Here is a 26,469-nt window from a genome sequence, read left to right as displayed (position 1 = left end):
CTGATCATGATGTGAAGCCAAAATAAAGCCAGTGGTATTGAGAGTCGTTTGCTGGTTGCATTACCATTCTTCAGAATGGAGGGCCGACCATCCAAGTCAGCTATAAAACAAAATTTACAAAGTGTTCCTTTTGCAAGTTGGAGGTCTTGCAGAGTCGAAATGGCTACTGATCCGAGAAATCAATCTGATGAGGTTGTGAAAGCCTTGCTCAGATCGTTTGTTTAAGGGGAAGAAGTTATCGGATCATGTTTTTGCAACTTATGGATGCCCAACTAATGATCCCTGAAAAGATCCCGTTATGATAAATGATAAAATTGAAGAGAAAACATTAATATCCAGGACCACATGAATGCTATTCTTCTAACATATCAAGTATGGTACACCATAACATACCAAACCGAATGATACAGAACATACATGATACAGAGGACGAACTGATATTTAGTATGCCAAACTGGCTCCGTATCATACCATACCAATATAGTGATAACATAACACTAGCATAGAGCCTGATACCGAAATAGCATATGGAGTCAGATATCGAGACAACACATCTTAATATTAAATATGGTATCTTGCAAATGGCATGAATTGGGAGCTAGGAGATTCTACACATCAAGATTTTCCAGTATCCAGCTAAAAGGAGACTCGAATCTGGAATGCTTCATAATATAAGTGTTTCACATATATCAGCTAATATGTGCATATAGTTGCTGAGCATCCATTACGCCCCTGAACAATTTTGTAGTTAACTATGATTAAAGCATAATACTTTGCTGATATAGTATGAAGAAAAACTGAAAACGGTTGTTCAATATTAATTCAATGCCTCTAGGTTGATTATTGACATGTTAGAAAAGGTTCGGAGGTAGCAAGAATAGCTAGTCTTTGAAAACCTGAAGACACTATTGTCCTTCTTTTTATGAGGACACTATTGTCAAGTACCTTAAGTTAGATGGTGATGGTCAATGTTTTACAACTATCAAAATCACACGGTAACAATAGCAACATACTGAAACTGCTAATTATAATAATCTGATTGAATTGACAAATATAATCACTTATTGAGTGACGTAAATTCTATTGCCTAAATAGAAGACTTAATGGACATATTAGATACTTCAGAAGTGAGCTGATGCTAGAGCCAGCCACGGCCCAGATTGATAGAACAAACAAGATTACATTTTTTGCTTATTCTTTTTTTTCAACAAAGGATAAGATAAAAAAATTTACAATATCGGAATGAGATTGTGGTGGTACAATAAGTTGTTTTCTGGGAGATTTGAATCTGCATTGACTCGGAGGACTTGAGCCATATTCCACGATTCTAACTGCGAGTCTTCAAAATATGGAGCCGACAATCACAGGCTTTCCCCAGTTAGATAGGACAAAAGGAACTGAGATTAAATAGAAGGATAGATATATAAAATCAAATCAGACCATCAGTTTTCAGCATTCCATGTGCATTGACTCACGTAGATTTTGCATCTTCGATCACTGCATTACAATACCAAAAGAGGAGACAATAATATATTCTCATCGTTGTTATACTAGCAGATCAGAAGACAGGGGAATCACCAAGGTAAGAGAAGCAACAGGAACTCAGAAACTAAGAAATTGTCTCCAATATAGTGTTATGAAAATGTAGAACTCTTGGGGCTGTTTGGTTGCCTGAGATTTTTTATAACAAATAATCATAAAAGATGATTCTCAATAAAACAGGTATTGCGAAGAACAGGGGAACCTGTTTTTCATAAAACTTATTATTCAGGTTTTATGACTCGTCCATTTTGGCAAACAGGTTTTATGGAAAACAAATAAACAACCATTTTTGTACAAGCCATTCATTTGAGTTTTTCGGAAACCTGTTTTACCAAAAATTATCAATTAAACCGCACATCAGAGACAGCAAAACAACCATAACATGGAAACTTTTAAGCAATAAAAACATCATAAAGATGATGTAATCAATATATAGATATGACCTTATCATGACAACAATGTACAGTCATAAATTCTATAGCCTGGAATACCCTTCTTTTTATTTATGTAGTAGTACTAAGAAAGCAATATGCTTGGACAGATAAAGAGGACATGCTCCAATTGTGCTACGGGGAATTATTATCTAGTTTGTTTTTTTTTGGCTTATTGTCACGTACATTAGTCATCAAATATATAAAAACAGCCATAACATGGAAACTTTTTTAAGAGTGATGAAAAAGTAAAGCAATAAAAACATTTTAAAGATTAGTATGTAAACAATCTAACGAAATATCATGGACAGATATAACGTTTTATTTTTAGTATGTATTCAATATATAGATATGATCTTAAGGCAACCACAATGTAAACTTTTCTTAATGTACTCAATATATAGACATGATAACAATGTCCAGTCATAAATTCTATAGCCAGGAGTACCCTACTTTTTATTTTTGTAGTAGTACTAAGAAAGCATATGCTTGGACAGATAAAGATGACATGTTCCAATTGTGCTACAGGGCTATCTAGTTTGTTTATTTGGCTTCTTGTCATGTACAAGAGTCATCAAATATAGAAGAACATTAAAGGGTTCAGAATCTTTACCTCCAAGATAAACACAGCATAAGAGAGCACATAACAATATGCTCCTGGAAAGATAAAAATGACATGTTCCAATTATGTTATGGGGAGCTGTTATCTGGTTTGATTAATTGGCTTATTGTCATGTAGAATAGTCATCAATATACAAGAAGATTACAGGGTTCAGGATCTTTACCTTCAAGATAAACACAAAATAAGGGAACACATTGTTCAGATGATAAGCCATTCTAGCTGACTAAAGACCACGATATCAATATGAACAACAGTATGCATATTAATATAATCCTCCGATCCTTCGTAATTGTTTCAACTATTTTTGTACTGAATCATGATATAAAAACACTATAGGCTTGATCATGGCTAAGTTCTTGATAAGTGCTAGAACTAGGAAGCTACAGGAGAATTTTTTCACTCCTTGAAAAACTAAGAAATGGAAGAAACTCTCTCTTGCCAAACTGGTTCAAAATGAAAGGCCGTTATTAAAATTCTGAGTTTGTTACTTTGAAAGTTTAAGCTCCAGATGGATGTCATCTCTAAGCCTGTAAATAATGCTTATAATTATTCTTGAAGGATTTTAAGGATCAGAAGCTTTGGTAAAGTGGACTCAGACATCTATATAAAATTAGAAGTGAGGGCGCCAGTAGTAATCATTAGCATCTACACTAATATAAGATGAAATCAAATAACCTACTCTTACAGGGTCTCGTATGTCAAGCATGCATAAGAATTTGATTTTCTACTACTAAGTTGTCAGCACTGAATAATCATTTGCTTTTAATTCTGGAAAAATATATATGTATTTACAGATGGTGATTTCCCCTCCTATCCAACAGTCAAGCCTAACATGTTGCACCTTTCTTTTTCTTTGGGAAGGGACTGTGAGGGGGTAATGTATAGTTGAAAGGCAATTGTAAAATTCTGATCATTCCTTTTAAGCGGTTCTAGATCATAGTTGTGTTCCATAAGCAATGCCATCTAGATTGGATAACTCTTAGCTGAAGTCATTGGGCTAGTTACATATGTCTACTTCCTAGAACACTTCTACACCCACAAATTCAGAGTCGAGCTCTACTACTTTTGGTCCCCACTCCCCGTATGTCAGAGAGAGGGTAAATTCTTGGGTATTATCAAAAGTGGGTACACTAAGTATTGTTTTTGTATTTGTTGTACAACTTCATATTATACATAGAATACTGACAAATAAGTATTTCAGACTTTTTCATGTTTCAGATGGCAGATGATGAACTTTTCAGGCTTTTGTCTATCAACAAGGAAAACAATGTCTATTAAGCATATACCCGTACAGGGCACTTGGTTTTTGTCTCTTCTTGAGTTGGCTCAAAGAGTAACTCTTCCAAACACGTGAGTTATTTTTAAAAGGAAGATAACTATATTGCCCTTACATAACAAAAGAGCAACTGATTTGTTGTAATACATGCGCATTGATAATGTGTTAGTCCATCAGATGTTGTGGAGAGATGAAAGTACAAGTTTTCATGAATTATACAGAAAACTACTTGAGAGTTGTACACCAACTAATGCCCCATAAATATGACAACTCAAGAAAGTAGATAATATCGATCCAAGTAGGCATAAAAATTCATGGACTACTACATCTTAGCATGCTAATTTGGTATTCTTTGATAACCTGCAAATCATAAATCGAATGGTGTCAAGTGTCAGCAAGGTATATATACATGATATGTGATACTTTAAGTCTTGACACTACAGTTGTGAGGCCATCCAATTAAAACATATAAAATGCTAGCAGTTGGGGTGTAGTTAACCAATTAAGGTGAAAAAAAGCTTAAGCTTAAAGATGAAGAGGGCACATTAACCATGAATTCACAAGCGAATTTGTATTCATCAGAAGGCATTAATCTGAATTAGATATGTACCTACCTACCAAGTAGCAAAAACGTTTAGATTTTAGAGTATGGCTGAGACTGTGCAAGACATCTCTAATATTTCCTACTCCTTTCCTCTCCCTATTGTTTCTATTCATTGTAGTTGAATTCTGTCCTTGTACCAAAGCATTAAAGCTTGAAGGAAAAAACCTTATTTTACACTCTCATCATGAAGACAACCAGAACACTTCCTAAGCTCTCTTTCTCTCTCTCTTGTTTTCTTCGTCATAAAATCTCTTCAATCGCTTCTTATTCTTTATTCTCATCAAGTCCATCTTATCTTATTTTTCTGTTCTTTGCTTTATTGTGGTAAAAAAAACTCCAACTTTTACACCATTCCTCCAATTAATTTAGGTTACCATGTCCTAATTTTGCATCCTCAGAAGTCCACATCCTATTTCCCACTTCATTTCTCGAATCCAATGTCCATTTCATTTCTTTTGTATTAAATTTGCTTTACTTTCACTCTTATATATCTAATTGTATCAATGTTGAATCATTTTCATCAAATCCATCACTAAAATTCAAACACTTATTACATTTTCAGTTTTCCCTTAGTGGTGCAAGGTGAATCATTTTCACTGCTCAAATCAATCTAAACCCTAGAACTATCAAATCAAGCATGAACACTCTGACAAACATGATCGGCAACCTAAATGATCTAGAGATTTTCCTATCTGGATCCTTTGATTATTCAAAGATCCTTGAATATTTGAAGTTTATGTAAATGAAAATTGAAATTATAGACTGAGGACAAAAGGACAATTTCTTAGTCATTCCTAGGACAAAATGAACATAGGTAACATAGAAAAAATCAAAATGAGAACGGATACTAGCAATAGTAATATGGATGACAGGTAGAGATTGTCGAATTCAGGTAAGAATTCCAGTGTATCTTTCTAGATAACCAAGTTAGAGAGTAACTAGCAACATCCGTAATATGATATGTGGCTTTGTTGTCAATGGCCCATGTTGCTTCAAGAGTAGCAAGTGACAAAAAAGGACATATTGTAAGAATTGTTGGCTGATAATTTCAAGTCAACCAGTAATAATTTGTAGTAGCTGTAGGGTCTATTCTTCCACCTATTTGTTATAGATTGAATTGCCTCGAAGATGAGTATGTACCAGGATTTACCGTGGACATGGATGGAACCATTGCAGTCAATATAAAAGAGATGGAGGTAAGGTGGGTAATGGTTCATGCTTTGTGCCATAGGAAGATGATTGGTGTTGGCGATGTACATGTGGATGCTATATTTGGAGCCATTTACGTTCTTATGGTCGCCTTCCTTGTTGGCATCCTCAACCAGGACCTTGATAATGTTGCAAGAGGACACTGGTTGCTGGTATAAGTGAGGAAGCATACTTTTGTGTGACATTTTTTCCACGAGACTTTCATTTTGTAAAAGAGGTTATTTTGTGAATAAGAGAAGCAAAAGCTGAGAGGTAGTTGATGTGATAGACATAGTTTAGTGCTTCCAAAGGCCTTTGAGAACATAGAAGTCTTTCTCATTTATTAGATGATAATCAGTAACTACTAGCTCATCAAAACAGCCTTTTTCTTTGTTAAGATATCAGCCAAGAAGAAAGCGTTTCTTATGCTCCAACTTTGCAAACCTTGTGTTTTGAATGCTGAGCAAAGGAGCATTCTTCATGAAGAGTGACCAGTGAAACATCACAATTGAGTATGGATTTTTTTTTTCCAGAAAAATATACAAAGTATGTACAATTACGTGGTCCAATTGTAAACCAAGTTACTGGTTCTAGTTCACCATTATTTTCCTATTGATGAATCACTTTCTTTAGTTGACATGTTAGAGGGAGTTTTCAAGAGGAATTAGTGAGCAATTATGATAGACCCACAGGATTTTGCCTATATGTGAAAACCATAATTTGCATTTCCAGAAAACATCATTGTCGTGAGTAGACTCACAGACAACTTGGGAAGAAAGATTTCAGATTTAATACTGTCATGGAGGAAGAATTCATTCTCTTACTCGTCTCTTCTCATGTAATGATGAACTCCCAAAATGGAGACATGAGGTAAAAGTACAAAAATTGGGAAAGAGAATAGACAAGAAAAATGGTAGGAATGGAGGGAATAGCAGAAGAATTCTCATGCTGCACGGCAAGATGAAGAAGTTTAAAATCCTCAAATAAAGTATATCTTGGGTGGTAGAATAATATGAGATGCAATGTATGAGGGGGCTCGCCCCCTAATCTCCCAGTAGGGCATTCACTTCTTTCTTGAAGATGGGCTATTACATAACATAATCTCTCTTTACCTATGTTTTTATCCCTCAAATTTCCATCCATTAATGGCTGAAGTTAATATAAGAAGCTCCAAAAATCATATTTATACTAATAAATTTTGGCAATAACTCCTTTTTGGCCAGGTCAATAATTTATTTTTATTTATTTTACAAGTTCTACATCAATCCCCTAGGTTGGAAATATTTTGGCTTGGATGGGAATACTTGGATTTGCTGAATAAACATGTCAAGATTCAACTTCTTCAAATTCTCTTCAGAAATACGTGTGCTTTTACATGACGGTTATCCAAGCCACTTAGACTATGCTTGGAAGCGGAACAAGAGGCAGTAACAGTTCCTTAATCCAATTATTCCCCCATTTTCAGCCAAACATTCATTGGAGCAGTTGGGTTAAACAGCTATTTTAGAAGGGTAAGACAAGTATTTTTAAAAGTTGGGACACAACTTCTTGCCTTTCAAATCCCTTTACCCTACTTGACCAGGAATAAGTTACTCCACCATGTAGGTTGGAATAAATTATTCCAGATTAAAGAGGAGTAACCAATTTACTCTTGCTTAACTTATTCCGTTTCCAAATGCAGCCTTAATGAAGAATTAATGCTATTGATGTCTCTTTCCAAGAGTTCTTTATTTTTATAAAAAACTAGGATGGGTGGATGTAAGACAAAAATCCATGTGACGCAGGATCAATCCCAAGTCTCTTGTACCAAAACAAGAGGCATTACCAACCAGTCTCCTTGGCATCCTTGCCTCTTCCTATAGTTGCCTCCTCCTCCATATCAAGGATATCCTAAATCATGTACTGGGGTTTTTTATGAAGTTGGTCCATCTTCCTGGAAGAGTTGTTTGAATCTTGAGCATCACGAAAACTATTGAAATGAGACTGACCACATTTAAGATGGGACTAAGTTTATGTTCCTTTGAAGGTCCAGCAGATCATCGGAACTAAATGTAATGCTTTCCATTGGAACTAAATGTAATACTTTAAAAAAAAAAAATGCACCAGTTGATCTAGAACTGATTATGCAACTAAATGTAATGCTTGCCATTAATAACCCTTTTTTGAGGTAAGACACCCAATATAGAAAAAAGATTATAAACATGCGAGAGTAAGGTTTGATGAAGCATATGAGATGACGAATGTACAATTTCAGTCTTATACCAAAGAGAATTCTTATGGAAAAATACTTTGTACACATAGTTGAACATATGGAAACTATTTACCAAATACATTCCAGACTTCTTAACACCAAAATAATAGGTCGTAAAAATGTAACATAAAATGGCATGTCAAAAGCATCACATTCATACATTACCTCCTAATGATTTGCCATAGTTCTCCAATTGGGTCATAAATCCGCGATTAGGAGCTATTTGTGGTCGTTTGCTTCTAACAAGCGATAAAGCATGTGACAAACTCATTTGGTACTTCTTCATTAGATAAGCAGCAATAATAGTGACACTGTAGAGTAAATTTAGAAATCTCATCATGAGAGGTAAAGTAATTACAATACAAAATATAATAAATCACATATCTATTAGACGTCAAATTTTGGAAGTTATATAAGTATCGGAATCCTTTTCTACGGACTGCTTTATAAACTGAAGAGTATTGGTTTCTTGTCTAAGAATTTCTGTGAGGATAGAATAAAAAAGAATGCATCATTTAAGTAGTATAGCATGTTAACAAAACTTAATTATAGTAGGCTGTCTCGCATGGTCGTGCATTGTATTCATGTTAATGCATACCATCATTACCTTATCTTAGTCTGCTTGCATATCCTATGCACATGCATAGATACTTCTTAAATCAAAAATATGTAAGAAGCAAACAAGTTCTACATGGAAGCATTTGGGGTTAAATGGTCTCAAAAGCGGCATAGCTTTATTAAATACTTAGGAGTTGTTACAAATATGATGTCAGTGCTATTCAAAGGATAACAAGATAATGGAAGTATTGTACACAAAGTACCATTTACATGGATAATTTCCTAAGAAGAAGAATTGTACAGAATGGGCCTTCAAAAAAAAAGGTCCGCAATTTGGAGTGTAGAGGTAAGACATGGCAAGTTTCTGGAAGTATAGCACTAACAAAGCAAGTGGTAGACAGTCTTTATATGATTGGCCTGCTTATAAATATTCGAGGTGCTCACGTTATGAATTAATGTTTGCAAATGCAGTCTAGCCACAACCACTTGTACGCTTACATGCAGATGCAGCCTTAACATAGCACCACATTAGATGCAATATCCATATGATGCTGAGCCACGTCGAAAGTTGCCAAGTGCTTGCATAAGCTTAGGTGCATAGTTATATTGGACTGGACTGGCCAATCAGACTAAAGAATTAGTGAACCTCTTTGGCTAGTCCGACCCCTTTATCAGATCAGAAATGCTAAATAATCAATACCTTAACTCACCAATCTTTCCCATGAACCGGAGATTAGATTGGTTCCTAAGGAATAAGTTGGTTATGAAACCGACCCATAAGACCCAAATTGCCCTTGCTTTTAAATCCCATTCTATAAGAGTATGTGGGTGTTTTTGTAATTTGATACTAATAAAAAATAAAGAAAATAGAAACCTAACTGAGCTATGTTCGGTCTTGGTTCCTCTTTGAGGCTCTTCTGGTATAATGAGTTGAGAATTAGTAGGGTGCCAAACTCTTCTTCGTTCTCTCTATCCAGCTTTGGTGCCAAATGCCAATGCTAAAGTCAAAGATAAGAACACTGGCTCCTTCCAAACAATTCTCATTTTACATCCCCCAACCTCTAACTCCATTCCCCCTCGCCTTCAGATGCAACACCTCCCCTTCTTCTGCCTCGTACAAATTTGTCACCTCTAGCCCTCCTCATTGCTATCTCCTACCACAATGCCATCCCCACCACCTTTACCTTTGAATAGGTGGTAAGAACTAAAAGAATATCTTATTCTCAAAAGAAAGAGAAAAACCTAATCTCTCAAGATATTTATATAGAACATTTTGATTTCTTTAGTCTTTTATATCTTAGGGTGGGTCGGTGCATGAGACTCCCGCTACCACAAGGTCTTAGGAGAGTCAGATGTATGCAGGCTTACCCCTGCATGCGAAAAGGTTGTTTCCATATTTTGAACCCATGACCTCCAAGTTATAATGGAGCAACCTTACTATTGCACCAAGACTCACGCTCGTAGGCTTTTATATCTTAGGTGGACCAAAAAAAAGGCAATGCAAGAAAGAATGATCCAACAAATCACAAGCCTAGAATCAACAATGAGGGAAAGTCTCAAGCGCTACTTTGCCAATCTATTTACAATGGTCATCGATACAGGATTTTACTTCTTGGAAAGTGATTCGTTTTTTTTGGCTCAGAATGATACCACTTCTCATGTATGCTTTGTTCCAAGATTCATCTTTGGAGATATATGAAAAAATGCTGGTGAAACCAACCTCGAAATGCATTTTAAATCTCATTCTAAGTTCAAGGGTACTTGGTGCACAAGCTAGTGAAGACTAAGTAGCTTTATTTAGCTATTTTGCATGCCTTTAGCTTGGTTGGCCCACAAAAACTAAGGCATGTCATGCTAGCTAAGCTACTAATAGTTATGAAAGAGCAACACCCAGATCACTAAGATCTTCTTTGGTTCATAAATAAACTGGAGCAAGCTCGAATAGAATCCACTTCCTTGGATTTATTTTGGCGAAGCACCAGACTAAAATAGGTTAAAGTAACGATACTTGGGGATTTCAAAAAGATGGAAAACAATTTTTAGATATTAATTCTTCTTGACTATGGATAAAACTATTCAAGGAACATGGTCAAATAGTTCATTTTTTCTATACTTAAGCATCTTTATTTCTCTGTTTTTGCCCCGAATTTATTTCTCCTAATAAAATAACCAAAATAATAATGTTGGAACCAAACAAGGTCTAAGTAATGTAGGAGAACTAATAAGTAATAACACATGAAGGTTATCAAAAGTTAACGGAGCTCACACTGCACAGATGGATTATTGGCAGCAATATCTCCATTTGTAAATTCTTTTGGCTATACTACTTTATGCTTACACATCGTGCACTTAAGAAATATCAAATTTTGTAATTTTTAGTGTCAAATTAGAGCAAAGTTTAAACTATATTTGTTTCAGGTTCTTCAAAAGTCTTGTTAAACACTGTAGTGTTAAGAGTTAATTATGATGAAAACGTTCCTTCGTGCACTTGCAAAACCAACTTTCATACATGTTATGGCAGTTTTTGTGGCACATGTATTGAGTTTTGTCATTAAATGTTCTATCGCTACTAATAAACTTTAAGTCATAATCTTGCATCCTTCACAAAGCTTGCGAGGTGATGCTTTGCAAGGAATATTCATTTATGAGTGCAAATGTTGCCACCACAACTATTTATGAAGATTCATGGTGATAGATTCTTTACCATGGATTCAAAAACGGTAGAATCGGATGGTACCATCGTTACCCTACCATTCTGACATGAAATTAGCACCAATACGGGTGCTGGGACATCGAAACAACAAAAGACCATGACATTTTGATCATTTGAATTGATACCAAGGCCGATATGGTTGGTACAAACCCTGTCCCACTTGGGTTGACAAATTTTTAAGAAAAATGCATGGAAATAGGACAAACCAGTCATCCCAATCAGTTCCGACTAGTCCAAGCCAATACCAAGGCCATCTCAATCAGGACGATAATCTTTTTTAAAAGAAAGGTGGAGGATCATGTTGGCCGACATAGTGCAAAGTGCTAAAAGGCAAATAAATTGCCATTAAGCCTAGTACAAATCATACTAGAAACAAAATATCCCACTCAATAATAAAAAGCAACATGTTACAATTATTCAACCATAAAAATGTTTTTTCCTTGTACTAGAGGCAAATCACTCTCAGTTGATTGTGCTACAAGGCAACAAATGTCAATCAGATCCATATAGTATGTAATCAAATAAACTTCAATTTAGTTCATATCTATATTGCACACTAAAAAAAAGAAAATATGATTGACTTAATATACATACTACATATCAAAACCCCCCAAAAAATGAAAAGAAACCCAACTTTGAGTATTGGTATGGTGCCGGTATGCACCATTATCCTACGAGTCGGTATGGTATAGGTTGATACCATACCATTCCTAGGAAAAAACTAAACCACCCTTGGTACCAATATTACAATCCTTGTTCTTGGCTGCCTTGGTTTGCTTCAATCCTGGCTGGTTAGAAACAATTTGATCCAATGACTTCTACTTCTCTTGCATTAAATGTGTCGGATTAGTCAGAAATATTTTTTCTTGATTAGATTTCTGACAGTGAATCCTCCCATTATATGACCCCTGATACTTCTATAGTGGTTCACCACAATACAACAATCATATATATCTCCTATTAAAGCTCTTCCTCACTATGACTCATCTAACTAACAAATATTCATCATTGTTTGAATACTTCTCCTATTTATTATGTACTTAAATTGGTTATGAACATAATTTTTGTACTAGGCATATCAATCACCAATTAACCAGAACACACTATCTTAGTTGAGATTTCATATCCCTAGGTGCAAGACCATCACACAAGGGCAAGGAAGCTAATGGGAGAAATTGTAGACTTGGCAGGCTACATAACTTGGACCAACTACATCTCCCTTGGTTACTTTTTCTCTTTAGATTCTTCACAAAAGTTTCTCCATCTATTGCAGCGCATACCAGCCTAGGTAACCCTTGGAATTGTAGAAGACTAGAATCATTTATTCAGTCTATAGTGGCTCCCTCGATATGAGAGCTCCACCTACCATGGGTCCATGAAAGGGTTAAAACTTGCTAAATAACTAGGCCTACCTTATAAGTTGTTCCGGACATGCCTTTAAATAATAGTAGCCTCCAACATCTACACTTCTCTCATTTCTTCAAGTAGCAAAATCCAGTCCAATATATTGTGGAATTGGACAATAGTCCAGAACTCCAGATTTATTAACAGCATGAGTATCTACTCAAAACACTGTGCAACCATCCATAACTCCGTTCTCTTTGGGATATCCTGGGGCATCATGGAGCTGCCAGCCTACCACTTAACTTTTCCATCAGGACAACTAATAGCTTCTCTACTTCCTATTGGCATGTTAATACCTCATGTTCTCATCTCATCTATTCTCTCTTCCTCTCCCCTCTAATTCTCATCTCTTTTCTGTTATTCTTTATCTTTGCACAATTTTTACTGAAACTTTATCAATATGTATTGAATCAGTTTGGTGCATGAAATGCACCACATGCTTCAAATCTATGATTGGCATACTATCTGGTGTATGTAACTTATACATAAAACCATTAAATATTGACGAAAATATTTCCACCCAGCAGGTATTCTCCCATACATGGATTCTCCTGCACCTCTTAGAAGGCCTTCAAAACCTTAAAAAACTTAAGTTAGAGATTCCCATGACATTCTTAAGTTTCTGCAGACAAGTATTTCTGTACAGCAATAGAAATATCTGCAGAACTTTTTTAAATTTCTTAAAAGGGCCTTGGAAACCCCAATTGTTGAGCTCTTCACATTAGCACAGCATCAAATATCCACCAGATAAAGACAATACAATCAAGTGGAGAGCTGATAAATTATTGTTTATGGAACATGAAGATACTGAACTCCATTTACTGCATAATCTAGAATAATAAACTGCATTTTGAGAGCAAGGTAAAAAAAAAAAGGATACCTTCTTGACCTTCCTGCAAAACAATGAACCAACACACCTCCACCTGCCCTTTTAGCTTCATCGATGAAACTGAAACACTCATCGAAATATTCTTGTAAATTGGTGTCTGGGGTGTCAAGCACTGGCTCCATTCACAAGAACCGGGACAAGTCAAAAAAAAAAAGAATAAAAGAAAAGAATTGATGTTAGCCGAAACCCAGCTATTATAGGCATTAATTAGTTCAATACCTGGCTTCTTTTCTAATAGTCAACCTATCATTAAAATTTTCAGCTAAAAGATTCGTAAGGAACAAGGGATTTACAATAAAGAAGCAAAACAATATAGTAATATCAATATTTACTTTATCTGTTCAAACTACATGGCATGAAATGTCAACATCTTTTAAATTTCTTAAGAAGGGTAAGAGAATATAGAAATACTGATTTACAAATGAGAAAAGGTCCATGCCTTACATCAGGTTGCATTAGCAATTCTAACTATATGTGCTGAATAAATCTTTGCTTGATATTTGCTATGCATCTTTTTCAGTTGTCAACCAAAAGAAGTTGTGACATTCCAGATGAGGCTCATTTTGGTGCACCCTAGATCATAATCATACGAACCATTAGAGTACCTGGCAGTGTCATATTCACCATAAGAGCTCCTCTAATAGTTGCAGTGTACTGATTGAAAAAGGAATTCAAGTTGACAAGAACTATGGTGTAAATCTGCTGGTTAGCAAATTATCGTTGAAGTAATTTTTTGGTGACCTTTCTCAAATAAGGTGGCATTTGGGCAGCAACCTACATCAACCTAAGACATCACGGGCATATCTTATATATGAAATGATAAACAGCTGCAATGGCATGTTGGCAAAGGAAGTTAGGGCACTTACACAGTATTCAAGTGATGTTCGATTCTCCAATCCAACTACATCCATATAAAAGATAATGTGCTATTTACAGTGGTTCAAGCCCTCAACTTAAATGAAACCAAGTAACGATGTTCTGCTTACATTTTTGTGTTATGTGCAGTGGTTCAAGCCCTCGACTATTTGTCTTGTTATCTCATATATAAGGAGTTTGTGATTTATTATTGCAGGTTTTTCATACGAAAGATGGATAGAAAATGTGCATGCCAGATTTCAGTAATTTACTCATGTTTATATGTTTGAAGTATAAGGAGCTGATCACCATCTAGTCAATGCATCGGGAAGACAAATTATGCTAACCATTTTGTTAGGGAGGAAGTCGTCTTTGATCAGTTCATCAAAAAACTACAGCACTAAAAAGATTCCGACCAGGTTTTCTAAGAATTTGCCAGGAAACAAGAATATATCCCAAGTTGATATTATCTATGCCATGCGTTTATTCACAGTTGTCTAGTGACTCGAGTCCTCCCAACTGAGTTGTCTAGAGGTCACATGTTGGAGAACCAACCACCTAGGCAGATATTAACAATAAAAGATTCTGAGTAGGTTCTCTAAGAATTTGCCAGGAAACAGCAAGACATCCCAAGTTGATATTATCTATCACATGGATGTGTTCAAGGTTGTCCAGTGACTCTAGTCCTCCCAACTAAGTTGTATAGGGATCACATTTTGGTGGGCCAGATACCTAGGCAGATATTAACAGAATTAAACTATTGCAACTTATAGGTTCTTTTAGATAAAGCTTTCTAACAGAGTTGCAAATGTTATTTGGATACCGGGAGACATATACAAGCTTATATATTCCATTGCCAATACCAAAAAGACCCTTCAGAAGACTTGTGTAACTCTTTATTTTGCATACACTGGAACCAGTAAATAGCATGATTCTATTTATGTTTTGATCAGTTCTCTAAAATGGACATGTTGTATTCTGTGTAATAGAAAGATATTAACATGTTCACGACAACTAGGATGATCTTCAAAGCGGTGACCTATCATCATGGAAACTAAAGACCATTATTGCTGACATTAATTGCAAATTCATGAGCTACTTTTGATAGACTTTATGAAAGCTAACAGCCAACTAGCACTTCAGTATCCCAGCCATGGAATGCCGTACCGGTCCGGCCGTGGACCGGTACCGGAACGGATAAAAAACCGGTATTTTCCGGTTTTTTATCCGAACCGGCCGGTACGGGTGCGTACCGGCCGGTTCGGGCCCGTACCGGCCGGTTCGGAGCCCGTACCGGCCGGTACCGGCCTCGTACCGGTGCGAACCGGCCGGTTCGCACCGGTACGATTTTTTTTTTTTTTAGAACCACAGCGCCGCGCGCTGTGGTTTTTGAAACCACCGCGTACCGGCCGGTACGGGACCGGTACCAGCCGGTACGTACCGGACCGGACCGGTACCGTACCGGTCCGGCCGGCCACCGGTACGCCGACCGGTACCGGTACGGCGGACCTTGATCCCAGCACTCCTCACCTGCAAATAGATGGCCAAAATAGGTTGTAAGGTTTACCGTCTCGGCACCAAATCCCATACTAGTACCATCATATTATAGTATCGATATGCAGTACGGTACGAGACGGCAAGGCATACTGAGTGTGGATACAGTACGAGATTACATACCAATACGAAATGGTACGAAATTGCATACCAGTATGGTATGGTACGAGGCTACGTACCGGTATGATATGGTACTAGGCTACGTACCAATACGGTATAGTATGAAGCTACGTACCGGTATGGCGAAACTTGTTCACGATATTAGAAATCTAGTGTAATTTTCTTTCAACCCACTTTATATATGCTTGAATTTGACTATTGGGCCACCTTTTCGATTTGTTCCTTGACTATTGGGCAACTTGTCAAACATACTACAAAGCAAAAGCCAATTTATGCAAGAAATTTGTGAAATACAATGTTCCTTGTTGGTATAAAGTCATAAGGCCAGAGTACAGGGCCATATAATACATTAAGGAATATGTTAATAAAATTTGGGAGGTCTACCTCCCTTTCAATTAAAAAAATTAAAGAATATAAATTGTAATATTTGTGCTTTTGAGTTGCTTAGAGGATTGAATATTGGCACCATTTATAATGTTAAAGATTTTGTTATCATGAAATGAAAGCTTTGAGAAGCTAGACTTAGAGCTTTCTCCACTTCGTATGATGGCAGGTTTGTTAGAAGATCATATTGTAGAAGATTGGGATTTGTTTCATTTGTTCTCATTCCTTTTATCTTTTGTATTCGGTCCCACATGATACAAGAAAGATGTTTCAAGGTTCAGCTCATGGAAATTTTTCACCAGGTGTTCAGCCATTTTTTGAGGAAACCTAAGAGAAGCAAATATTAGTGCAACTCCTACATTTCCTCCAATACAATCATCTGTATCTCTCACTCCCTCTGCATGTTATATAGGTGTACCATCATTAGTTTACAAATCTTTATATCCTTGTGTAAGAACAATTTGATACATAAAAAAGTGAATAGGAACCTCCTACTTTAAATTTATCGAAAGTTGCTCAAACCCATTCTAATGGGAAGACCGATTAAATTAGTAAAAGAATGCAGTATACAAATAATGATATATTACTATGAAGGATGAAAATTTATTCCATTAAAAACAATAGAAGATATTTATGTTAAAACATAAAATTGAGCGAAAAAACAATAAGATAAGAATCCAAAGACATAACAATCAGTCTTCTGCACTTGGCTCTAAATTCCCCTTTGCCATCTAGAAATAACAATGGCCAAACTTTGAGCAAGGAAAACAGTTTAACATAACCCCATGCATCTTCTATCTAGGTTTTCCGAGTTCCTCCCTCTTTTTGTTCAAAGAACACCTTCCTCTAAATCCAGGTTTCCTTTGGTCTTCAAAACATACAACAAAAAATCAGTTAGTCTTAATTCAGATTGTATTATATTAGTGAAATTCCTATATTTTCTCCAATACAATCATCATTTTCCCTCTACAAAATTATTTTAACATTTTCCAAATCTTGCTACATCCATCTGATGTACTCACACCTGTTTATTTCCCATTATTATAATCCATCACAATCAACTTTGCATCAGTTTTGTACAATTTTCCCTTCTGTCAGTAGTGTTATTTTAGTGTGATTTGGAAGCCTCAGAATGGAAGTACACTGATATTTGTACAACATGCCTTACTATCCGATTCTTTTCGATATCCACCACTGTGCCCAAGATCTTGAAAGCTTTCATGTGAATCATACTTATTGGGAGGGCAATGTTGCTGTGGACTGGTTGCAAGCTTCGCATCCATCTCTCTTGATAGCTACTTGAATTGATGAGCTACTACCTGATCTTTGCATGTGCATCTGGTATAGGTATAGGTGGAGTCTTAAGCCAAGAAAAGCATCCTATCATATACTTCAGTGAGAAGCTGAATGATGCCAAACGGAAATATTCCACCTATGACAAAGAGTTTTACGCAGTTGTACAAGCGCTGCGTCACTAGCGCCACTATTTGTTACCTCAAGAGTTCATCTTATATTCCAATCATGAAGCTTTGAGATACTTGAATTTCCAGAAACGATTGAGTTTCCGACACGAAAAGTGGGCTGAGTTTCTTCAAGAATACACCTTCATGTTATGTCATAAAGCAGGAATTGACAATAAGGCAGCTGATGCCTTAAGCCAACGTGTAGCATTACTTTTTTCAGTAAGCATAAAGGTTACTAGATTTGAGCGTATGATTGAAGATTATGCATCTTCTCCAAACTTCGCTGAGCTTTATGCTAGCGTGTTAGAAGGTCGCACTAAGGACAATAGTGACTACCTTGTGGTAGATGCTTTCCTGTTCAGAGGAAACAAGCTGTGTATTCCTCAAACGTCCCTTAGAAATTTTCTTATTTGGAAACTCCATGCGGGAGGAATAGCTGGCCATTTTGGTAGAAATAAGACCATTGATATGGTCGAACAAAGATTTTATTGGCCTAGTTTGAAAAGAGATGCTGCAAAAATTATTAGTCAGTGTCGTACTTGTCTCTTATCCAAACAGCGCAAACAAAACACTGGCTTATATACCCTCCTTCTTGTCCCTGATCGTCCTTGGCAGGACATTAGTATGAATTTTGTGCTAGGGCTACCAAAGACTAGAAGTAAGCATGATTCCATTCTCATGGTAGTGGATCGGTTTTCTAAGATGGCACATTTTCTGCCCACTTCCAAGACTTCTGACGCCTCCAAAGTTGCGAGAATAATCTATGACGAGGTAGTTAGACTCCATGGGCTTCCAAAATCGATAGTGACTGATAGAGATGTCAAATTTGTTAGTTATTTTTAGAAGATCCTCTGAAATTTTATGGGCACGAAGCTTAAATATTCCATAGCATATCACCCCCAGACATATGGTCAAACTGAGGTGGTTAACCGCAACCTAGGAAACCTTCTAAGATGTTTAGTGGGTGACCACCCGAGTAATTGGGATCTTCTTCTATCCATGGCTGAATTCGCCTACAATAGCTCTGTAAACAGAACCTCTGGCTTGAGCCCTTTCGAAAATGTTTTAGGCTATGTCCCGTGAAAACCTGTTGATCTTAACCCAGTAACACCTAACAACAGAATCTCTGAGACCGCCGAGTCCTTTGCGCAACACATGCAAAACTTACATAAAGAGATTAATAAGAAAATTGAAATCAATAATGCGAAATATAAAATGGCCGTTGACTTGCATCGACATTATCAAAAATTTTGAGTGGGTGATGATGTAATAATCAGAATCAGACCTGAACGGTTTCCACCAAAAGCCATTAGAAAATTGCACGCCCGAAGTATGGGTCCATACAAAATTCTAAAACGGGTTGGATCTAATACGTATGTGGTGGATATTCCAAGTGATTTTGGGATTAATCCAGTTTTTAATGTAGAAGACTTAGCTGCCTACAGAGGTCTGACAACTATTCCTGAAGACCCATTTAATGAGCCTGATATTGACCTCACATCCACTTTTAAAAACATATCTCCTACTCTTGCCTTGCCTCCTGTCCTTTTTTCTCCGCAGATCATGGATATAGTGGAACAGATTTTGGATGATCAGATTGTTAGTACGTAGAGCGGTGGATATCAGCGATATCTTGTCAGATGGCATAATTGACCTCAGTCAGATGATACCTGGATTAGCCGAGATGAGCTTCAGCGACTTGCTTCAAACCTATTGGAGCATTACCAGAGCTCCGTTTCGCCAGGGGCGAACTCTTCTCAGCTGAGGAGAGTTGGTGAGGACATAGACCACCGTTTTCAGCATGTTTACAGGTGTCGCCGACGTGCATAGCACTTTGGTCAATATGCAGGGGCCTAGTGTTATTTTTTTGTGTACTTAGTGTTATTTTCTTGTGTATTTTTTTTATTTATTATGCATTTCCGTCCTTATGTTAGTTGCTATTTTCAGCCGGCTTGTTATGGCTATGTTTAGTTGTTTTAGTGTCCCATGATGTTTGTTGGATCATGGGTAGTTAAATGATCACTTGTTGGGATCATGGGTAGTTACATAGGGGGCTACATATGGAACCCCGTGTCTCTTGTTTAGTCAGAATATTTTGGAATGAAAATTTTGCTTTGGCAAAGGTACTTCCGGATTAGAGACCACTAGAAAAGGATTCCTCAAATCTGGTGGACTCCAGATCTTCTCCCCCCCTTCTCTTTGTTTCCTAAATTTTCTGTCCCACATCACTTACAGTTTTCTTTCTATAAGGCTGGAGTTCCCTTTCACCAACCAAAAACAAAAAAAGGTAGACAGCTATAGTCACGGACAAGATTTCCTTGCAAATCGCAATTCTTCTTAAGTGACACCGAGAAGCTTAAAACATATAAAAAGACATACATATAATAAGGTCCAAGCTAACAAATTAAACTAGATATTTCTTGCATAAAATGAATAAACATTTTTGACATTCTTATTATCTTGACATCTAAGTTGACTTGTAGCATGGTCTAAAGAACATATAGATACAAAAGGATCTGAAGACTACTGGAAATCCAATTCTAGTTCATAAGCCTATGACGTGAAACCAAAAAAGCTCGAGTTAGCAATGTAATTGTGCACAAAAAATACTCTGAGTCAGTCTAAAGATAGTGGGAAATAAAAAGAAAAAAAGAAAAGTTTCACGTCATCAATCATGGTGACACTGAATTTTTCCTACCTTCAATCTTCTTATAAACAAAATCATTTGGGAATGCAGGGTCCAGTGATTTGGCCACGATTAAGATATGAGTGATGTTCAAACTTTTCAACACTTCCTTCTTGAGCGCCACTCCTACAGAACCCAAGAAGAGACCCTGATATTGGAAAAATGTTTCAGCATCATATAAGACTGTTGACAAGACATTCATGAATAGAAATTCAACTACGGATACCTCCTCAATCTTGCATGGGACATTGTCCTCATTCGCATATTTTATGGCATAGAATGCCTGAAGACACGCTGTTATCCTGTTTCCGTGCTCTCCTCCAATAAGAGACATCCTATTCCAGTCATGATACAAAAAAGTGCACATATTAGAAGTCTACAACACGTCACACTTTAGTATTTTTTTTAAAATAAAAGGTGGCAGAGGGAAACTAATGATAAAAGAAATTTCATTTTTCTAGTTAATATATATCTTGATGCAATTCATTTATCTACAAATTTGACATCAATCCAAAGATAACAAGGAAACTCAAAAGATTTTTGAAAGTTGGTCAATGGGCTGAGATCAAGGTTCACCGTACCAGTACCGGTCGGCGTACCGGTAGCAGCCCATACTGGTACATACCAATCCCATACCGGTTTCGTACCGGTCTGTACTGGTTCCGTACCGAATCTCCAACAATAAGCTACCGACACCGAATTCCATGCTGATCCGGTACCAGTCCCAGGCCGGACCGGTACGGTAGACCATGGTTGAAATATTTCAGCTTGGAATAAATCCATGTTGAGAATAGGCCGCACTTAGCCCGCTATAAGGCAGGCACAAAACCCAATTGTATAAATGCACATACATACATACATGTAATGCGCACAAACACAAACACAAATCAAGGATAAAAGTAATGAGGATCAAGCTCACGCCAAACAAGGGCTAGGAGAGTATGCATATTGTGCCAACACTTCGCATCAGTTGCAAGAGGAGTTACCCAAGTCTAACAAAAGATTGATAAATGGCAAGTTAAGATACATATTTTATCCAATTATTTTAACAATAGAGCAATGCAATTGCTTTGTTCTAGTTCATAGAAATAGTCAAAATGAATTACTAAAGTTCTTGATTAATTTATATAAATAAAAGGCGCAATTAGTCCTAGATAATTGCAATTGATCGCAAAAGAACGTGTGCATCGCAATGATTCAAACAATTCATCGTATCATCAATCAGCAGAACAGAAATGATGATCAAGATCTAACAGTGAGAAAAAAAATATATAAAAGAAATATCCTCTTACTAACATCAATTGTAACCCCAAAACCCAAAATGAAAAAAAAAAAAAGAATCAAAAAACAGACAGAGAAACAGAGAAGGATAGAGACAGGAACACTGGGATTGGAACATAGGATTAGAACTTCCCCTAAATAGATTTATAAAAACTTTCCACCCATACGTTGTTCTAAGAAGCGGATAATCTCTGTTTCACATAACAATTCTTGCGGGCGCAAACAACGAGAGAGAGACGCGGACTTACTTTGAAGAATCTAAAATCGCCGCCGATCTCCTGGGATCGAGCGTCTCCTGGCCCTCGTTCGACTCTCGTCGCTGCCGAGAGTGGTTCGGTGGTGGAACGGAGCCGCTCCCTTCTCTTGCCCTAAGAGCAGAGAGAAAGAGAGAGAGAACCGGCCTTGAGGGTTTGCGTCTGATATCAGGCGGCCCGATACGGCAAGCGACCGTCTCCCGGGTCTGAAGCAGCCGTCTAGGCGCCCCTAGACGAGCATCCATAACAACCTTGTGAATATTTGCGAACCTAATTTCGGTATGGATCGAAATTTCTGACCTTAAAGTGATCCAAAGTAATGATAGCTAATAATTTAAATCATATTTAATAGGAAGCATGTTCCTTCATAATATAGAATGTTTTGAGTAAATATTATTTACAAGACATGTTACTTTTTGTTGCTGAAAATTGGACCCGGTGACGACCGCGGACCGAGGAGGAGGAGCTCCGGCTGACAGTGCGGCGGTAGACGGCTGTCTCCAGCGAACCTGCAAGAAGCTCATGGCCGGAGGTTCCGACGTCGGCCCTTTGATGCTTAAAGTCAGAGAAATTTTTTAATGGAGAGAAGTAGTGGAGAAGCAATCGAGAAAAGTAATGGCTAGGGCCGAAGGGAAAAGTTCCCTTGCCTCGAGTCCTCCCCCCTTTTTATAGAAGGGGGTGTAGGGGTTACATGTGATTAGACGTGATCGTGCGAATTAATGAGTTACCGTAGACGGCCCAAGATTTTGGGCTGGTTGGCGATCCGTTGAGATTGTGTGTATTTAAATATTGACAGTCGTTGAGGCAGAGATCGCGGAATTTGATCCCGGATGAGGAGGAGGTGGACTTGATTTTCGGTGGAGTGGGGAGATCTGCTACTCCCTTTGACTAAGTTTTTCTTGACCTTGAAGTCGATCAGGCTTAACTTAGCCGAGATCAAGGTTGTGAGCTTTGGGGTGGTTGGTGCCGAGACCGAGTACTCTTAGGTCGGCCACTCTAAGGTCGGACGCTCTGAGGTCGAATGTCCTGAGGTCGGGTGCTCGGAGAGTATGCTTGCTGTCGTCACGTTCGTCATCAAATGCCGACGATTTGACCACGTGCTCGGAGTGATCCATTTTTTTTCCAACACTTTTAATTCTTAAAAATTGAGAAAAAAAAGAAGAAGATAAGCAAAACAAAGTTCCCGTGGACCATTTTTTTAACTTAAAAATTTTTAACTTCTCATATTTTCCTTTTTGTATGTTATTAACAAATTTTCAATATTTTTGGATCATTCTATCATTTCATTCTTAAATTGAATATTTTTATTTTTGACTGTCATCTTTTACTGCAATGCTACAATACCGTCAAAAATAAAAGATTACTTAAATATTTTGCACCAATCATTTTGTTCCTACATAGTAAACTTGTTGAACAATATTTTAAGTTACTAAAATATTTATCTTTTTTTCTTTACGATGCAGGAATAAAATCATCATAAATAAATAAATCTATATGCTACATTTTAGAACTAATACGACACTTTTCACGTGTAGATATATGGCTTGCCAAGTCGAACCAGCGAATGGTGAGATTCCGTTGTAGTATAACACCCATCTTCCATGCGCCACATGGCAAGTCAGCATGGTAGAAAAAAATTATTTAATAAAAAGGTTGGGCCTCGTGATATTTTTTTTTAGAAAAAATTAGTTTTGCTCATCATTGATCGAATATTCCATCATAAGGTCTATTCGAGCTGCGGACCATGGATCCAGGACTGCAGAGAGCCAAGAGCGACGTTACTGAAACCCAGGCGTCGCCCCCCATCTCCATTGTATGGCTGAAAAAGGGGAAAGGACTGAGTACAGTGTATCCAACGGTGGATGCGAAAGGACTGCCATAGAAGTGATGTGACATGCGGGAGATGGACTCATTACTACAATGTCGCAAAGGAATGGTCCCCAAAAGCTTGGTAATGCCCGATAAAATGACTGCATGGATGAACCTTTGGAGAGCTGCATCATTATTCATCAAGAAAAATAAAAATAGTCGGCATTGCGATGCCTTATGGGAACTTTCCACGCTCTCTTTCCTTTCCAAGGTTCGCTCACGCTAGCTTTTTTTTTTTTTTTTGTACGGCGTTTATCAGACGAGAAGAGCCGCTTCTGTAGTTCTACGTGTGAGCCCATCTGTAACATATTGCAGGGCTTTAGTTCTGTTTGCCATGATGTGATGACGTGTTCAACGGGGCAGTGAAAAGTTAGTAGCCCTGAGACATCTTGCATGCATCAGTATCTGCCGGATATTGGAGATGAGTCTGTAGCAATAGACTTTGGCAGCAAACTTTGGAAAAAAGAATGAATCTGTAGGTCCCAAATGAATTGGCTTATTCGGAAAAAAAATCTTGTTCTTTGGAAGATCTATCTCTTTCTGGTACTGCATGGTTGCACTCTGAAAGATCTCCAAATTATTCTCTTTAAGCTCATCTTCTTTATGAGAAATGATTCGCTTGCCCCGAAATGTCGCAGGCAGCCGTCCTAGTCTAGTGAGCTCATCATCTTGGTATGTGAATGTGTCACTCTAGGTGCAAGGTTTCGTTTCCTTCTAGCCAAAGACTCCTTTCTCTTGAACATGCAACTCAGCTTCTAATTGGCCTTTGGCGGCATGGAGCTACGTGGGAGGTTCGAGAGGGTGGCTATTATAGCATTTTCGGTCGGAGGCCCCTTATTTTTAGAGGTACTGTAACTTTAAGATTATGTAGGTGGATATAAGAGAGACATTGGAGTGCTTTGAAATCTATATAAGATACGACTCATTGATTGTCGTCGCGAAACAAGTTGAATCATTCTTTCATGTAAAAGATACAACCCGAACTCAATTTAGATTATAGGAGTTATGGCTTGAGCCTTATTTCCTTACATGAAGAGGCAAATCAAATAAATTTCTTTAATTGAAAATATTTACTATTTTTTTGACTTCCATACTGGTTGGATTTTTTTGTAAAACAAAAAATGTGGTAACCTATGGATTGAGCAAATAACACCGTAGCTATTCTAAAACATTCTTCTTTTGTGCTCCAGTGATAACGTTATTTCCAACCTTCTATAGAGACCACACCATGGTCATCCAGTGCAGAGAGCTTTGTCATTCTTGAAAAGCTCTTTAGGTCAAATAATCCATCTACAAGGGGGGTAGTGGAGCCGTCAAACCTAAGAACCATAGGAGCAATAAACCAAATAAACCTTCAGAAGGAGCAATTATTCCGTAGTTGTTCCACCATCTTTAGACAATTATCATGGAAAGAATGCAGCGGATCCAAAGAGTGCACTCTCTTATACAATATTCTCATTTAATAGAAAGTGCTCCTACCAAACATCGCCGTCGCAATACTATCTTGAAACATATGCAAATGTAGCTAGCTCGCAGAAGTGATATAAAGAATATTGGCAAAGAATTAGTACGTTGACTTTGTAATGAAATGTTCATGTGAGGAGACAAAGTTAAATGGTCGGTTGCTCGAGAGGATGGATTTTTAGGTTGTTCTTATATGGCCGATTTGCTATTCCACATTAGTATCAAATTAAAGGATGAAGTAGACATCAAGGTTTTAGGATCTCTCAAGTAGTTAAAAGCCCATTAAAGGAGTATCCCGAAGTCTGCCAGAAATGCATCAACTTAACCTATGTCCGGTTTTGCTTGTGAACTTAACCTATGTCCACTGCTCAACCTCTTGGCTACACTTAGACCCTATTTGGAATTATTGTTAGCAGCAGAGCTTTTAGAAGTAAAACTTTCAGGAAGCAGAGTTTTTATAAAAAACTAATTATTGTTTGGTAACTATATTTTTAAAGTGATGTGAAGTTTTATCATATGTTTGGTAACCAAAATGAGAAAGTATTTTTGGTATGATAAAATGATAATAAAGGATATTGCATAGTAAAATATAATATGATATAATATTATTATTATTGTATAATATTATTATAATATAGTATAATATACTATTGAATACTATTGCATGATATTATGATATGATATGATATAATGATATATTATTAATAGTATAATAATACTACAATGTAATATATTATTATGTAATAATACTATAATATAATGTAATAATATAATATAATATAATGGATTAGAACATAATAGATTATATTATATTATGGTATAATAATATTATATTATTATTAAATTTTATTATATTAGATTGTATTATTGTAATATAATTGTATAATATTATATTATATCATATGTTTATATTATAATAACATGACATTATTATAATATAATCATATAATAGAATATAATGTAATGTAATATGATCTAATATGTTATCTTGTTATATTATTAATAGTATATTATAATATTATCAATAGTAAAACTATATTATATTATAATTTTATATTACT

The 26,469-nt window shown here is 36.8% G+C and overlaps 1 protein-coding gene across 5 annotated transcripts; it reads right to left on the bottom strand.

Annotated features, from left to right (window-relative positions):
- Positions 1-337: 337 nt before the first annotated feature.
- LOC103719656 (dual specificity protein phosphatase 1B-like) lies at positions 338-22,335 on the bottom strand. Of its 5 annotated transcripts, XM_008808998.4 has the most exons (7): positions 22,070-22,335; positions 20,767-20,875; positions 20,553-20,688; positions 13,470-13,590; positions 8,080-8,225; positions 1,441-1,497; positions 1,011-1,339 (listed from the first exon to the last, which is right to left on the bottom strand). In XM_008808998.4, exons 1-6 carry the CDS (start codon positions 22,318-22,320, stop codon positions 1,472-1,474), a joined length of 789 nt encoding a protein of 262 aa, XP_008807220.2. In that variant the 5' UTR covers positions 22,321-22,335; the 3' UTR covers positions 1,011-1,339; positions 1,441-1,471. The 5 variants fall into 5 exon arrangements, with proteins under 5 accessions (XP_026665258.2, XP_008807220.2, XP_008807219.2 ...); XM_026809457.2 differs by lacking the exons at positions 1,011-1,339; positions 1,441-1,497 and adding an exon at positions 338-732; XM_008808997.4 differs by having other exon boundaries at positions 1,011-1,497.
- Positions 22,336-26,469: the final 4,134 nt, after the last annotated feature.

This window comes from Phoenix dactylifera, chromosome 5 (assembly GCF_009389715.1).
Source record: "Phoenix dactylifera cultivar Barhee BC4 chromosome 5, palm_55x_up_171113_PBpolish2nd_filt_p, whole genome shotgun sequence".
In the NCBI taxonomy this organism is placed as follows: domain Eukaryota; kingdom Viridiplantae; phylum Streptophyta; class Magnoliopsida; order Arecales; family Arecaceae; genus Phoenix; species Phoenix dactylifera.
Note: the sequence above shows the minus strand (reverse complement) of the source record. Positions and strands in the feature narration are given on the sequence as shown.

Bases quoted from the DNA above. Each gene is read 5' to 3' on its own strand.
- LOC103719656 (XM_026809456.2), bottom strand. From the start codon at position 22,320: ATGGATGCTCGTCTAGGGGCGCCTAGACGGCTGCTTCAGACCCGGGAG. The intron at 20,876-22,069 runs GTAAGTCCGCGT...TGACTGGAATAG, and splicing joins GCGATTTTAGATTCTTCAAA to GATGTCTCTTATTGGAGGAG. The intron at 8,226-13,469 runs GTATCCTTTTTT...TTTACTCTACAG, and splicing joins TTTGCAGGAAGGTCAAGAAG to TGTCACTATTATTGCTGCTT.